Source organism: Gobius niger, assembly GCF_951799975.1.
Source record: "Gobius niger genome assembly, chromosome: 11".
In the NCBI taxonomy this organism is placed as follows: domain Eukaryota; kingdom Metazoa; phylum Chordata; class Actinopteri; order Gobiiformes; family Gobiidae; genus Gobius; species Gobius niger.
The window spans coordinates 15,531,484-15,548,018 of NC_136862.1; the positions used below are offsets into that span (position 1 = coordinate 15,531,484).

Consider the following 16,535-nt stretch of genomic DNA (forward strand, 5'->3'; position numbering starts at 1 on the left):
TACCTCAGTATTGATAATTTACGTTTTACCAATTGAAATTATGTCTATGTAAGTGTCTTATCCGATGTCAGGGCTGCTCAGGATTTACCTGGAGCTCCCTCTGTAGGCAGGAGTGGCAATGGCATGGTGAAAACAAACTTCCTGCTAATGGGACCATGACGAACACACTGTGAGCACAGAACCGATGTGATGTTGGATTATGGCTTTTTAAAGACATGGAGGACAGTTTTCAGAAAGTACAGATCGGAGAATATCAGCAGTAGAAGAAGAAATGCTCAAACAAGGACAAATATTATAACATGGTTAAGAGGGTTTGATTTTGTTTTGTTTTTAAAGGTGATAGCATTACAGTATGTGTCTCCTTGAGTGTCCACATCTGAGTCTTGTTTTTCAGTTTTTGCAGCTCAAAAAACACATAACTGACAAACCTCTCTAAAAGTGACAAACCTATAAATCTTTATATTAGCATAGTTTTTTTTTCTTTTCTTTTTTTTCTTATCGACGATATAAACTTTTTCCCTTTTTCCGTTTTTAGCCACAAGCAGGACAAACTCAGTATTCTGCAGTAGAAGGAGGTGTCCATCAGTCAACACAGGAGCAGATATTAATTACTCCTTCTCCACGCTTGTCCAATCACATTTCTCACAGGCCATTATACGGGACAAGGTGATCCACAGCTTACCGGGAGATGAATTGACAAATTAAAACATCTCTCAGTCTGCGAGATGCCTTTGGAAACTCTGCTGAGTGTACACCTTCCTCTCACCGGACTAAATGAGATGTAGGAGAAAGCATATCCAATTCTACACACACAAAATGCAGTATTTGGTCAAAAGCTGTATTGAAGGCTTCATGCGGGCAATATTCTCATAGCATTACAGTTAATAGTATTATATTTTTCATCCACAAAAGATGACATACATAAATAAACATTACTACATCTTTCTCCATTTTTTAGAGATCTGTTTCAAAAGTGTATACAAAGACAAAAATAGTCAACTCTCCCTTTACTTCCTGCACCCTATTGTGTACATATGTTCAGTTTGATTCCCTATGTTCTTTACATAGTATAGACAATAAAGCTAACTGGACTGAATTGAACAAATGTATTTTCTCTGGCAATGAAGGTGACACAAACACTTTAAAAAGTCTGCTTATTATGTTACAGGGTTGATTTAATAGTGCTGACTTTTACTGTGTCTGCAAATAGAATGGCCCCTACAATGTGCTCTCTTCCTATCTTTCTGTATCCCAAGCTCTGAAGAGACATTAAATAACAGTGCAATATAAATGGTCTATTTGTCTCCATGTGTGTGTGAGTGAACGTGTGGTGGTACGTTGTGTCCTGACCCGGCACTGTCAAAACTCAGCCCAGTGACCACAGGTTGATTTATCTAACGTCAGCGGCGGCGCTCATGCGCCCGTTATCATTTCAGCTTCTGATGAAAAGTGCCATAGTAATGTGCTGGAATGAACATTTTTGTCCAGCAGCTTCCAGCATCCGCTCAAATCGAAGGAGCATGTAATCGGTGGCCACTTCGTGTGATTGCTAAGATATACAGACATTGTGGTGGACGTGGAAAGATCGATGTCACATGCGTCAAATGCATGGCAGTGGAGAAGGAGGAATTTATGAGCAGTCGTCATATTTACCAATAACAAGCAGTAACTGTCCCCAGCTCTGTTTTGTGGTTACGGTTTACGAGCACATGAGCAGCCGGAATATCAGCACTCAACAGATTTAATCTACGGTCTCTCTGTAGCAATAACAGTATAGTAGGCAACACTTTATTTTACATTACCCTTGATACATTGTACCTTACTAAATTTAGTACAATGTAATGGGCTATGCAACAATGGGTAATAAGTTGGGTCAGATACTCAATGAAATAATATGTATTTGTAGTTTGTAAGTACATAATGTAATAAGCCCTAACCCTAAGGGTCTCGTGTCCTATTACATTATGTACTTACAAAGTACTAATACATGTTATTCCATTGTGTACTTACTATATAGGTACAAGTTATAACAGATTGTTACAGAGCACATTACATTGTACTAAATTTAGTAAGTTACAATGTATCAAGGTAGTGTGAAATAAAGTGATACCGTATAGTAGTACACACACAAAACCACAGACATACAGACAAAAATACAGTAAATACAGAAAATACACATTTCATATTAACAAGTTATATTAACAAAGCATTTACATCTGAACTACAAATGAATTGGCAAAAAGCAGGGCTTTTATTGTTAATGAAAAATCGTCAGTTCAGCCAAATATTCTTATTGTGTCAATTGTAATTAGTTATCTACCTATTCAAGTACAGTTCTGCCATTAAATAATAGCTTATATGCATCGCAAATTCTACTATAAAAGAATCTGTTCGTCCTTTTCTTGGTTTCCTTGTTCACACATTTAATTGACTGACACTTGCTTAATTAATTTCATCCCCAGCACCTATTAAGATAGTCGCCTTTGAATAAAAGCACACTAAAACAATTACGATGCTTGATGAGCCCGGCCTTCCAGATTGAAAGAGGCAAATATACAATGTCTATCAAACTGTGATGTGTGTTTAATAACAGAGTGGGTGTTGCCCTAAATTAAAATGCTTACAGCTTTCTTCTGGTCTCACCTTGGTAACGCAGACGGAGGAAACCAGGGTTTGCCTGTTGGTCGGTCCGAAAGCGGATTGAAATTTGGTTGCTCCAGCTGCGCAGTACAAGGCCCTGCATCAGCCCTGATTCATTGGCCAGAAGCGAGGGTTCTCTGCCACCTGTGTCCTCTACAGTCACCAGGTCGCCGTCCACAACACTCACATTCACAACCTGGAAATACACAAGGACAGGGTCAAACAAAGAGTTATACTGAAATGATCATCCTTGACTGTTCCTTTTTATTTTAATTTCTCCTCACTTGTCGTTGAATAAGGAAAGACTCTCCTTTCTTTCAAACATGTACACTGCTCCTCACAATCGTTAGTCTTACAATGATTGGTCCTACGTTCATATTTCAAAATGTTCATCAAAACCTAATAGTGCACAGAAACAGATATGTTGATGTGTGTTTTTTATATAAAATTGTAAAATGTAAAATTTCTCCACACATTAATTGTATTAGATGAATGTTTTACTTGCTTTTGCTGTCATTATTGGTACAAACATATAAATTATAATGCCTTTGTGCTCTCCTTGTGCCCAGGAGCCCCTCTGACAGCAGCGTTTTATGTCTTCAACAGGTTTGAGCAGCATCTGTACTGAAATCTGGTGTGAGGATCTCCGGAGAGCGCTGCGCAGTTAAACTGTCTGGATAATGGAGTACTGACACATTTCAGAGCAACATCTGATTCATCCCCCACAGAGCCATAAAAGCACTGTGTTCATCCAGAGGTAATGGTTATGAGTAAAATAGACAGGAAAAGTTTTCATTACTTATTATTTTATGGCTATTCACAAGTATTTCCTTATGATTATGATTTCTTTCTGTCTAAATCCTGAAATACAATCAACTCCACACTACAAAGTCTTTCAGGTCTTTTTGAAGCCTGTAGTGCGATGCACACCGACTGTGCAAGCTAATGCAGTCTTAGGCAGTGGGCCGAGGCCTGCCAATGCCATGAGGCAGAAAAAGGCGAGCCCCCCGCAGGCCCCGGTCCCAGAGGTAATAAGTGAGCAGGAGTTTTAGTGCAGCAGCCTGGAAAAGCTGAGACTTTGGTGAGATGAGCACAATGTGCAATTGCAACAGCAGCAGAATAAATTTGGTCACGTTGACAGGCTGTCATTCAGTTGAAGGGAGCTGACGCTGAGTGCACAGGGGGTAATGGACAGCGCCTCAGCTTAGAGGTGACTCTGTCCCGCTCATGTGAAGGGTCAGCTCTCGGATTGACTGATTGGATTTTTATCCCAAGCAGAATTACATGTGACACGCCTTTGAAGCTTTTCCATCAACAACACACAATAGAAGATCATTGAAAATAAATGGGCCATTATTCAGACACCTTCACATAATTGTACATGAAATGATAACATATAGTGACACTGAAGAATAGGCAAAGGGATAGTCACTTCAAGCTTCAAGCTTCAAGGACAAGAACAATTACAAACACTAACATACATACAGTATTTGTACCGTATGTACTTTTAATGTACATTTTTGTCATTATCCAATTTACAAGCAAATATAATAATATCACTTTGGCCATTAATAATATTCTTCTCTTTGTTCGTTTTGTGCAATATCTTATACCTACCTGCCACCCGTGCATGGATTTTAATGAAATAGAATCCTATGCAGTGCAGCCACGAATGACTTGATTATCAGATGGGATTACACAGGGCAGGTGAGCAGACACAGTGGACGGGGAACATTTGGACTGATATACAGTGCTGCCCCAGAGGGCCCTATCATCTGTCACTGCCCTGGGACCTGTCAGTGCAGCAGCAACAGCTGTCCTGCCTCAATTATGAATCATTGGCCATGTCAGGAGACATCAGACTACCTTATCTTCAGCAGCACTGCAGTCAAAAGCCCAGAGGGACCTCGCTCACACTTCTCCTCACACTCTTCACTTGTATAAGACTTCCATTTTTTTAAGGGGCATTACACCAATCTGCTATAATGACAATGCTGTGTAACCTAAACCTTGAAACAACTCTTAACCTTCCAGTGTAATCATTTGGGTAGTGCAGTCATTCCTACGAGGAAGTCACGTCTAGAGGGAGTGTGGACATGCACTCATAACATATTAAAGACCCTGGAGACCCGCACACATGTGCCTGTGAGAGGGCACATACACACACACTGCAATGACAGCAGGTCTATTGTAACCTCTGCTGCGGAAGACACTTTTGTGACAGTGGATTTGGCTGACCAAGCACAACATTATCACAGTAAACCATCTGCAATTTCGTATTTCCATTTTGTGATAGAATTGAAAATGTTGAATCTGCCAGTTTCTGCGTTAAAATAAACAATCCTTATATATACAATGTTACAACTCCAAAACTAGGCTACATGGTGGAGGTCGGCCTCTCAGCTGTAACCACTGCCGCTTCAGTCAAACCATTATAATGAAAAGACCCTCCCAGAAGCCAAAGTACAACTGATGTTTCACAAGTCACACTGAGTACAAAACGTTCTCTCCAATTGATATTTTCAGCTCTGAAGCTTTAATCTCTACATTTCCAGTGTGACCTTTGTGGAGCGGGAAGCCACCTCTGTGCTGCAAGTGAGGGACTGAACCAGTGAACAGCACGTGGTGGAGAAGCTGTTCTTATCACATCTAAGCAGAAAGCAGCCTGGCGTGGCTTTTAATCTGGGACTTCAGTCACCTTTGCTATCTGACAGCAGGTCTCACATAGCAGATAATCAGTGCTGCGATAAGGAGAACATTTTAATGAAAACTGATCATTTTCCTATTGATGTAAAAGAAATGTGTCATCAAATTAGCTCGCAGCGCGGAATCTCCGTTCACTTGTATACAGCGCAGGTCGGCTGTCTCTCACTGATAATTTACGACTACCAACATCTGGCAGTGCTTTGCTGTTCACTTTTGCAGCTCGCGAGGCCACTGCTGATGCACAAATGAGCAGTATATAATCAAAATGATCCAGCTATACATGGAAATTAAATGACCCTGCCGTTGGGGCCAATAAATCAGCCTCTATTGGACTGGAAGCTGCAGTGTCATCAGTCTATGATAAAACCTGCAGGCCCCGTACAATGGAGATGCACCTCCTGCAAAAGACTTGTGTTTCTCCATAAGCTCCTTGTCCAGTTGGTGTTTTGTGCGTCCTCCTGATAAATCCATACAAATACAAGTTCTCCAGGGCTCATTATGCGAAAAAGCTATCTCAATTGAACATTCACCTTCATTATAAAACAGCCAACATTGCCAAACATAAAACAATGGTTCAACACCAATCAGCGAAAGCAGTGTGCTGATGAGAATGGGCTTAAAACCCACAGTTAAACGAAATCCTTCCTCATTCTGGTTATTGCCGCGTTTAACAGGGGCCATTACTCCCTCAGTATGAACACATTTTTCTGCTCTGCAATGTTTGAGCAGTGAAATATGTTTAATATTGTTTTAAAATGACAAGAATCTATTTAGTGAAAGGGACTATACTGAGTTCAAAATTATGTATTTTCCTCCCCCTACATGTTCCCGCCTTGTCCTAAGGTGTAGAATGAGCCCAGACCTATTTATCACAACTGCCTCTAAAATCCTGCACTGTCACTCAAAAAGGTGTTCATTCGGGTCCGATGTGCCGTTATGCACGAGCTTAATATAGAAGCTGCAGTTACGCATAAGACCTGAGGTGGCAGCAGTGAGTATAAAATGACCAACTTGCATCTAGTGCCTTTAAAGTTAAATTGAGAATTTTGCATTGTTAACCTCTTAACCCCCACCTTAACCGAGCGCATTTTTCTCCAGCCCAGCTTTACCCAAATGTAATTTCTTCTCGCCTGAAGAGCTTATAAAAGCCAGTGGAATGCCTCATTTGAAAGCTAAGACCTATGAAATTGGTCCAAGCTTTTTCCTTGTGTTGTTGTTTCTGGGCTGTCGCCACAATTATGACGTATTTTTCGTCCTTTTTTGTCACATTTTTGTAACATTTTTGTTGCTTTTTTTGTCACGTTTTGTGGCTTTTTTGGGGGGGAAATGTATTGCATTTTCATAACTTTTTTAAATATTAAAATTTCTTTAATTTCATTTTTGTAACTTTTTTGTTGCCGTTTTATTTATTTTTTGTCATTTTTGTAATTTCTTTAATTACATTTGTGTAGCTTTTTTTGTTGCTTTTTTTTAAATCATTTTTTTTTTTTTTGTGGAGAAGAATAATCTTGACCAAACAAAAACTAGTAAAAAAAAGAAAAATAATCTAAATAGGTTTATTCTGAAAGTGACTCATTTAAACTAATCTAGACTGATGATGTTGAAACAAAAGGGAAATAAAATCATAGGACCACGGAGAGACTAGATGAGAATGCATGATATGGTCCATAAAAAAGCAAACACAATGTGAGAATGACTGTACAGATCAATGATGGTAATGCGCTGAAAGGAAAGGCCAAGATGTTAATGCGACTTTACTTTTAAATGTCTGCCTTAAACACATGAAGACAAATAAAGGAGCGAGCTAACAGTACATTTTCCAATTCCCTATGGTTACATGCCCTACACTTCTTCTCAAGTGACTTATTTTGTCTGCTGTGCATTAAAGGAAAACAACTTCCTGAGGTGATACCGGAGTCCGGGGTTGTTAGCAGGTAAAGTTGAGTTTTTTTGAGCCATCTGGGAGTTGGTGTATTCCTCTCAAAGTTTAATAGTAAGGGAGCCGTTTTGATGCCAGATACCGCCTCGGAGAGTTAATGACTTTTCGAGTTTGAAATATTTTTATTACTGGAGACTCTCACTTCCGGATAAATCAACTTTACATTTTTGAAGCGGCGCCCAGCCCTTGACACTCCCGTTTATTTGTTGCCCCGCGCAGTTTTGCATAGATTTAAATTCATGCATTGCTGATTACCGCTCATATTTCCGCGCGTGCATATTTACTGCGCTGTCCCTGCGGTGACACTGAAAGAGGAGCAGAGAAAGCCGCGCTCCAGACAGCCTTCTCCTCGGTGACAGCTCGCAGGGCGGAGGAGGAGCAATTAGTGTCACCTGAAAGCATTCCTCATGGGATGGCTGGGCCCCACCAAAACTCATTTCAGCAAAGCCCTGACACCCTAAAAAGCTCATCAAGATCAAACTGGCCTTCTTTATGTCCCGCCTCACTCCCCCAGGGCACGGCGTGATGAAGGCTTCCCTCTGCCTCATCTCCAGTTGATTAAAGGCACAGAGCCGCCGTGGCCTCCATTATTCAGCCACAGCCCCAGTCTCTCAGAAACATATCGCTCTGTGCTACTTTACACGGCACAGGCCTGAATGGGCCCAAAACACAGGCGATACACAATTCATTCATTTATCCCATTTCCTTCACTGATTCTCTTTAGTGGTCTGTCGGCTACTGTGGGCCTGAAGGATGTAGTGCTTTATGGATGGCAGAATGAAGCATAAGGGCTATACATTTAAGGGGAGTTTTACACAGAAAATTATCTTTTGCTTTTAACCTCATACCCCCCACCTTAACCGAGCGCATTGTCTCTAGTTCGGCTCTACCCAAATTGAAAAACTTCTCGACTAGAGAGCAACAGTGTAATAACTCATTTGGTAGAAAACTGATTGTAACTTTTTGTCACATTGTTGAAACGTTTTTATAATTTTTTTTCCGGCTGTTAATATGTCGCTTTTTTGTTGTGTTTTTGTCACTTTTTTTTGCTCTTTTCTTGTTGTTTGTTGTCACTTTTTGTGGCTTTTTGTCATTGCTTTTTTGTCATTTTTTCGTCACTTTCATGTTGCACGTTTGTCACTTTTTTATTTTGTAAATGTCGCTTTTTTTGTCACATTTTTGCTGCGTTTTCATCCTCTTTTTCGATGCTATTTTGACGCTTTTTTCCAAGAAGCTTTTAGATTCGGGTAAAGCCAAATTGGGGAAAATGTGCTCGTTTCAGGTAGAGGTTAAGAGGTTAATCATACAGACATGCCATATGCCACACTTTTGTAAGTTGGCAAAACAATAACATGAATAACAGTAAAAGTTCTAAAAGATAATTATATATCTTTAAAAGATTTGGCGACAAAAAACTTTCAAATACTTTACTTCAGTTATTTTGCCTAAACTTGCCAATTGACAAAGTTTGTTTAACTCACAAATCAAAATTTGAGTTTGCTTTGAAATGATTTAAAAAAGAGATGAAAGATAGTTTGCATCGGTAACACCATTCAACGTCCTTGAATTGACATGTATTCATAAAATCTGGAGCACACATTTAGATTAATTGCCTCTCCTTTTTACAGAGATGGAGCCAGAATACCCAGAGAGATATGGCACATTGATTGTAAATTGTTGGTGACAAACTCGGGAATTGAACCTACGACCTGCTTGATGTGCAGGAGTAAATCTGTCCATTGGGTTTCAAATTAAACTTTATACAAGGAGCGGAGTTTTGGAGGTGATTTTTGTTGCTAGTCGCTGAACACCAACAAAGCACTTCTAATCCCCTCTCCTATCGCTCAGGAGGGGTCAGTGCCAGGTGCATTTGGCCTCTTTTGTGAGAAACAGTGGAATTAAAATGAGAGCGTGTGGATCGATAGAGTAATTGAGGCAGCGCTGAGAGGAGACGGTGTGTCAAGTATTGGCCCTGCTTATTAACATGCCTATCGACTGAAGGCTGAGGAGCGCGGTCACACAGGCAACATCAAAGACCCATCCTTAACCCGGAGTCAAGGTAAGCTATAAACAGTTAGCATCCTTCAACACACCCAGAGCCTTCCACAGCATTTCAGTGATGAGCCGTAGGAACAGCTCATCCTCCTCTTGTACAGCTCATTACTGTGTCAACCTGTGGTTCATTAGCTCCTCTGCTTTTTGGAGACTTGGGGGAAGAGGTCAATTTATTTTATTTGTTTTGTTTTTTGCTGACAAACAGTGAAAGTGAGAAACGGAGTGCAGAGATTTAAAATTATTGCTGTAGTTCCAAACTCACTCCAGACTTTCCTAACGCATTTCATTTTGAAAACTATGCAATGTAAGGCTGAACAATATCTAAAAAACTATATCTAACTGTGCGTATAGTAATTAGCTTTGTAACGCATATTTTGAAATTTTGAAATTAAGATTCAGTTTTAAGTGCACAGAGAAAAAAAACAGCTTAAACCAGAACGAAGTAACTCATGCCCCTAGAGGCCATAAGCGCCACTGCAGGCGTCGTAGCATGTTGCTTTTTCTTTACTCACTAATTGTCCATGAGGGTAAATGCTACGCTGACAGAAAAGACAAAGGGAGAGAGGGATATTGTACATTGTGCCACAACTCAATGACACAATGGAGATATTTTTTTCGCTGTTAGCTTTGCCCGTTAGCCTGTTAGCTTCTTCATCGTGATTCTAGTGTGTATTGCACCACTGCCGACGCAACAGTTTTATAAATATAACGGTAACAAAAACTGTAAAAAAGAGCCAATAGAGTTCTGTTCCGTATTACATTGTTCACAAGTCTTTAGTGAGAGGCAACAGTTGGCTCTTGAGACTAGAAAATATTTTTGGTATTGTTGTATTACAAGAAATGGTCCATTTCATTACTGCCAGGCTTTCTTTTTATATATATATATATATAAATTAATATTTTCTATGATAGAAAGTCTACATGTGAGTCCTCTCTTGAATGTACATTCACCTTGGTTGGACCAAGAAATGAAGAAAAGGTCCTTAATGGTGCTGCCCTCTGAATCCATGCTATAATGCCTTGCAGGATAGTCATTTAAATCTATCAGAAAAGAAAGAGGAATTGGCTATACCTGGGCACTTTCTCCTTAGAACGAATCCACAAAGTGCATTCTTTTTTGAGAAAATGCATAGAAAACGGCCTTGGCGAGCGAGAGTGTGGGCGTAATGCCTGAGTGGGGTATGTCCTGAAGACACGGGGGCAGGTAGATCAGGAAGCAGAGGAGACAGACAAATCAAGGGAGGACAGATGGCCTGGAAAGAGCTGATAGCTAGCTAACCCATCGGATTTATTTGATCAAATAAAAAAAAAAAACCCTCCAAAACAGATTTTAAGCGCTTTAATGCCACAGCCCAGTTCTAGAAAACCTCCATCTGTCCTCTACTAAAACCTTATTTCAAGTCGACAGTGGGGGGAGGGAAAGGGATTTAGGAGAAGAAATTAGACACCCGCACTGTCAGTCAAAAGTACGGCTGCCTCAAAAATCACAAGTCGGAAAGTCACAAGATTCTTCTTCTGAAGGCGCTTGTATTATGTGAAGAAAAAGGACATTCAGGTATAAAGGGAGAGAACAATACATTCATTTGAAATTATAAAGGGGGCGTGTAATACTGTATAATACTAGGGGTATATTGTGTGCCGGAATCTTGGTCAGGAATGCACCATGTTTTACTACTTTATGTATAAATTGTATCATATTTACTGCAGCAATTTAAACTTACGGAAAGACTGACTGACCTAAGACCTGCTGCCATAGTGAAAAAGTATGATGATTGTAATATTTACAGCATATTCTGCAAATGCCTCGAGATAATTATTGAGCTATTTCACCAATGCGTCCAGAATCAGCAGATGGGGCGCAGCATTAAATGTTGTCTGGTGTGGCACAATTCGCATTTTTTCTTTCCCGATCCTGCCGCGAGCTGCCAGAGCACAGAAAGGCGTATTGACAAAAAACCCGAAAAGGTCCAACTCATTTATCACTTGGCGCCAGCTGACGTATCTTTAAATGTCGATGACTCACTATATTGAAAGTGGCGGGAAATATCTAGCATTATGTTTTTTTTCCCCCGCTGAACTATCGGTACGTATCACAAAGAAGTGCTTATTATTAGTCACCGCGTCTGCCCTTGAGCGCTTCCCTTTGCCTAATTTCTCCTCTCCTCCTCCCTCAAAACTGCCGGCCTGTCGACTGTAATGATGACTCCCTTCCATTATAGAGGCCGGCTGCCAAAACAAGTACATGGTCTTGCGCGTCTTGTCCCTCCCACAGCTCTTCCGAGTGTGGAGAACAAGCAGTTTACTCAGCACAGTTAAAATATCACAGGGAATGTCAGGATGTAGTTCACAATAGATGCTCGCGGAACAGGTTTATATTGTGGACTCAGACCTAAGTGTGGATTTTAAAACCCGACGGAAATTAGATGCCAGACTGCATATCAGAAATGCCTAATTGGTGACTTTGAGGCCCAAGAGAGTTAGACTATGCTTTGCACCCTTCTTACTGCTATATGGGTGTCAATCCGAGTCATTTAAGGACTTGTGACTAACAACGTCAGCCACTTGAAACTGCATGACAACCATAGGGGCAAGCAAAGAGAAAAATCACCCCGCTTGCATAATAACTTCTGAGCATTATATCGCCGGTTGTGATCTCACTCCTTTCATCAGTTCCACGACCTGAAAACTTGAGAGAAACGCGGCTTCAAAAACGCTGCTGATGAGAGGCTCTGATTGACTGCAGTCTCCAGACAGTTTACGCGCTGGCCAGAAACAACCCTCTCAGTCTTTTTGTATGGTTCCATCTGTTCACTCCGCATGGCGTTTGGATTCATCAGCCCCTGATTGATAAAATGTCAATTTGTGCATCTTTTGGTAAACTTGCAAGCAAACATAAATCTGCGCGTGACGGGGCATGAGCATCTAGGAGCGCTTGTGGTTAGAAGTGGTTTTGAGATATGCCTAAGTTTCTCAAAGGGCGCCCAGAGTGTAAAAAAAAAATAATACATGCTCAAATATATACTCTGTCAAGACTTATCTGGGCCCTCCAGAGGCAGCAAGACAAAGCTCGCACATTCTGCAAGTCTCCAGTGCTAAATGAGGCGTTTGAGGAATTGCAAATGCTGGGAGAGCACGCACACAAAACCTGACAGTTGCGTTTTTTATAACCTTTTGTTAGGACTTAGCGGGTAAACAGTCAGCCAGTGAATGCCCCCTGTCTACGCACTTGGCCCTGGATTTCTGCGTCTAAAAATAAAACTGTAGATATAAGAAACAAAAAAACAAATCATGCAAAAGTTAGTTACTAAGATGAGCTTTAAAGAAGCACTCAGTAAGTTGTTTACCTTAAAAAATCCTTTTTGTAGTCCTTTTCGTAGGGGGTAATACAAGTGTTGCTGGGATGATTCCCCCAATCATCCCCTTTCATCTCCCACGGTGTCTCTGGCCAGAAAACCACAATTGCAACTTTCCCTACCACAGGGTCGGAGCCACCAATACACACTAATGGAATCACGATGAAGAAGCTAACAGGCTAATGGGCAAAGCTAACTGTGGGCTAGCGCCACTTAAACAGTATCTACAGCAGAGTTTGAGTGAAAAAAATTATCTCCATTGTGTAATTGGATGTACAATATCCCTCTCTCCCTTTGTCTTTTCTGTCAGCGTAGTATTTACTCTCATGGACAATTAATGAGTAAAAAAAACACAACATGCTACGACACCTGCAGTGGCGCTTATGGCCTTTAGGGGCACGAGTTACTGAGTTCTGCTTTAAGCCGCACCCAGGATACCTTGGTTGATTGCATGTTTGCATATGGAAGGATCTTAATTTGGGGAATTGCTAATTAAGTGTTGATCCATAGTTGACTTTAGGTCTCACCTGAACCTCGATGCCGTATCCCAAGTAGACAGTCACGAAGTAGTTGCACTCCACTCCAGGGTCAAGCGGCTGCCGGATTTCGATATTACCCTCGGGGTCAGTGAAATTCATGCTGCACGCTTCTGTAGGAGACAGTAAAGATATGAGTTATTCCCTTTTTCCCGGACCAGTGATCTCTCTGACAGCCCACCTGTGTCTCCGCGGACCGTCTAACCCTCTAACTATCTCTGCACATTCCCTTTTCTGACGCAGATCATCTGGGGCCTGCAGCTCTCTCCGCGACCACTCCCCCTACGGAGAGGACGGCTGGGACGCATCAGCGAAAAATGTGATTGTTTTTGACACGCGGCCAGCTCTGTTATGGCGCATGGAGCGATGAATAGTTGGTGTGAGGCAGCTGAAATGAACACAAGTCCAACAGTGACCTGCTTTTTCATGTTCAAGCCTCCCGGGGTTCTGTGGAAGTTTTTTTGGCGGGCTCAGTTTTGGTAAAAATAACAGGCGGTGAAATAAAACCAACAAGTCTGCTACAACACAAATATAGTTCAATTTTGACATATTCCGAGGCAGAGTGTCAGTACAGCTGCACATGGGACCACAGGGTTTTGGGGGCATCCTAAATTCATAACTGTAATTTAGGTTATGTATATTTGCATATACATATTTTTTAACTTAAATGCATAACAGTATCGGAACAATGCTTTTATTGCATTTCTCATTATCTAGAACCAGAATGAAACCTGTTATGTTCTTGCATCATTATGTGTGATTTCCCTTTATTATGCATACAATTGTTGCCTCGACAACGAAGCAGCTTTCTATAGTGAAGTCTAGGGAAACCACTAGACATCAAATGAGAAAAATACTGAGAAAAATACTTCTATCTGGTACCAGTTCTCAAAACCAAATATTTTTTTTGTATCAGAAGGAACTTAACTTTTTAAATAGTACCCAGCCCTCTATGTACAGGATGAAAACTGCTCTTTCCAAAAATTAAAGGTGAACAAGAGCTCTTAACCTCTTACCCCCCTCATGAACTGAACGCATTATCTCCAGTTCGGCATTACCAAAGTCTAAAAACGTGCCGGAAAAGCAACAATAACACAATAAAAAAGCGACAAAAACACCTAAAGAGTGATGATAAAAATGGGCTTGAAAAAGTGACAAAAACACGGCAAAAAAGCTATCCAAAAAAAAAGGGAAAAACACTTCCAAAAGGGGTAACGCTTTATATTAAGGTGTGCTCGTTAAGTATTAAGCATTAATAATATGCTTGTAAAGTATTAACACATTGCTTAATATACTTTTATCTGTTAACATACTAATAAGCCATTAATAATACGCTTATTCATAGCCAACTCTTAACCTAACCCTAACCTTAACCCTTACCCTAACCCTAAAATAATTACTAATGCTTATTGATACTTAATGAGCACACCTTGATCTAAAGCGATACCGATGCAACAAAAAAATCTGCTACCTATGGTATTATTTGTTCCATCCTACTCCCTAATACAATTTTTTAAACGTACTTACTTTACCTCAATAACTACACCACAAGCCTTAAGCAAACATTTTAACATAGATCAATCAGAGGCATGAATCACAATGCTTTTATCCAAATAATACGCACTCCATCGAACTCCCTGTTCAAAACCACCAGTGGAATGAAGTTGGATTGCTGTATCTTTGAAAAAACGAGATGAAAAGCCTGCATGCCTACCAGATGTTTGCATGGTGGTGATAGTGGTGGCTGTGGACTTCACAAGGCCACTTCCAAAGCCGGTCGCTGAAGTGAAATTGTCAGTGCTGCTTTTATTTTCATTCCCTCTTCCTTCTGCTTTTTCAGTCCACGTTGGGAAAGACGCGGGGCTTGCTTCTGGACTATTTCTTTGTGGATCGTTTTGATTGTTGCTACTATGAGGCGTCACTTGAGTGGTGAGGGCGTCTGTGGTTGGGACCAGTTTCCTCTCCTTGTCCGATGTTGCTTTAGTTTGATGCAGGGATAAAGGCGGTCTGGGAGTGGAAGTGGTGAATGTTGTTAGAGGCGAGGTGGCGGCTGGGGTGGCTCTTGTGGCGATGTCCGAAAATGGAGGGGCATCTTCGTGGGGCACAAGCTGAGTAATGGAGTCGTGGATATCTGCCTCATGCAAGACCCTCGGAACTGTGGGATACGCCGCCACAGATCCGTCCCTCCGGAAGTAATGCTGATCTCCCTGGAAGTCTCTGGTGAGCAGGTGTTGGTGGTGGAGCATGCCCTTCAGGACGGGCTGGTGGTTAGGGATGTGTCCCGGGGGAGCAGTGGTGACCGGGCGGATCTCACTCTCTCTGTCCTCAGTGGGCGTGTGCGTGAACAAGTCCCTGTGAGGCTCCGCTGTTCTGCTCTCGACGCCTGCAAACGCAAAGACGATACAGCTGGGTTAGAATTTCCACTTCATAATTGTTGCTCCTGTCGTCAGCCATAATCCAAAAGACTAAAAGCTGTGTCACACGTTTTCATTAATTTATTTTGGGTCATTTTTAATGTGTAGAGTTTGAGAATGCGTTGTCAAATTGCAAAGTTTTTTTTAAATCAGTTTGAAAACAAAAACAAGATTCATTTTAATAAGTCACTGCAGATCTGTTTGCCTTGAATATTCTTTATTATTTTGTTGTGGCTAGTGCAACTTCACGTTCATTTCTGCCTGCTGACTCGATGTGGTTAATTAGTATATTTTTTATTATGAAGGTTCATGCTAAAATAAATGTGAGTATTACTGAAAGTTTTAGCAATTGGAAAGCACAGCATTATAGAGTCAGAAAAAAAGAAAATCAAATCTGTTCGATTTCCATTTTTAAATCAGTCTTACAGAGAAAAACACTAGTAAACCAACTCTAATGAGCTACAACACTTCGACTTTTGCAACACATTCTGTATTTCAGAATACTGAATCTCCTGAGAAGGCAACAATATTAACTTCCAACATCTCTCTGAAGACATGTATTAAAGCCATAGACATACAGTACTTCTATGTAGGGCTGCTTGATTATTGAAAAATAATAACCACAATTATTTTAGTCATAATTTAAATCACAATTATTTTAAAATAAAGTCTATCTTTATTTCATTTATTTATTAATCAAAAAACTATACTGAATATTGAATACTGAATATTGTCATTCAAGTATGTCTTGATTGAGGAGAGGTCTCTGTTTCACACCTGTCCCCTGCTGGCCAGCCCTCACACCTGCACAAGCAAACTGAGCAGCACGGCCTGATGACATCATCACACAGCGCTGTTTGTTTTAATATCAGGCAAAAGCCATAGCACGTGA

At 40.8% G+C, this 16,535-nt stretch overlaps 1 protein-coding gene across 2 annotated transcripts in view; it reads right to left on the reverse strand.

Annotated features, from left to right (window-relative positions):
• The window catches only part of LOC306970243 (seizure protein 6 homolog), an 84,643-nt gene that overhangs the window by 25,301 nt on the left and 42,807 nt on the right, over positions 1–16,535 (reverse strand). For both annotated transcript variants that reach the window (XM_079566131.1, XM_079566130.1), the window contains exons 2-4: positions 14,944–15,612; positions 13,221–13,342; positions 2,644–2,836 (exon numbers count right to left, since the gene is read on the reverse strand). In XM_079566131.1, coding sequence (XP_079422257.1) covers positions 2,644–2,836; positions 13,221–13,342; positions 14,944–15,612 — 984 coding nt within the window. The remainder of the gene's footprint in view (positions 1–2,643; positions 2,837–13,220; positions 13,343–14,943; positions 15,613–16,535) is intronic.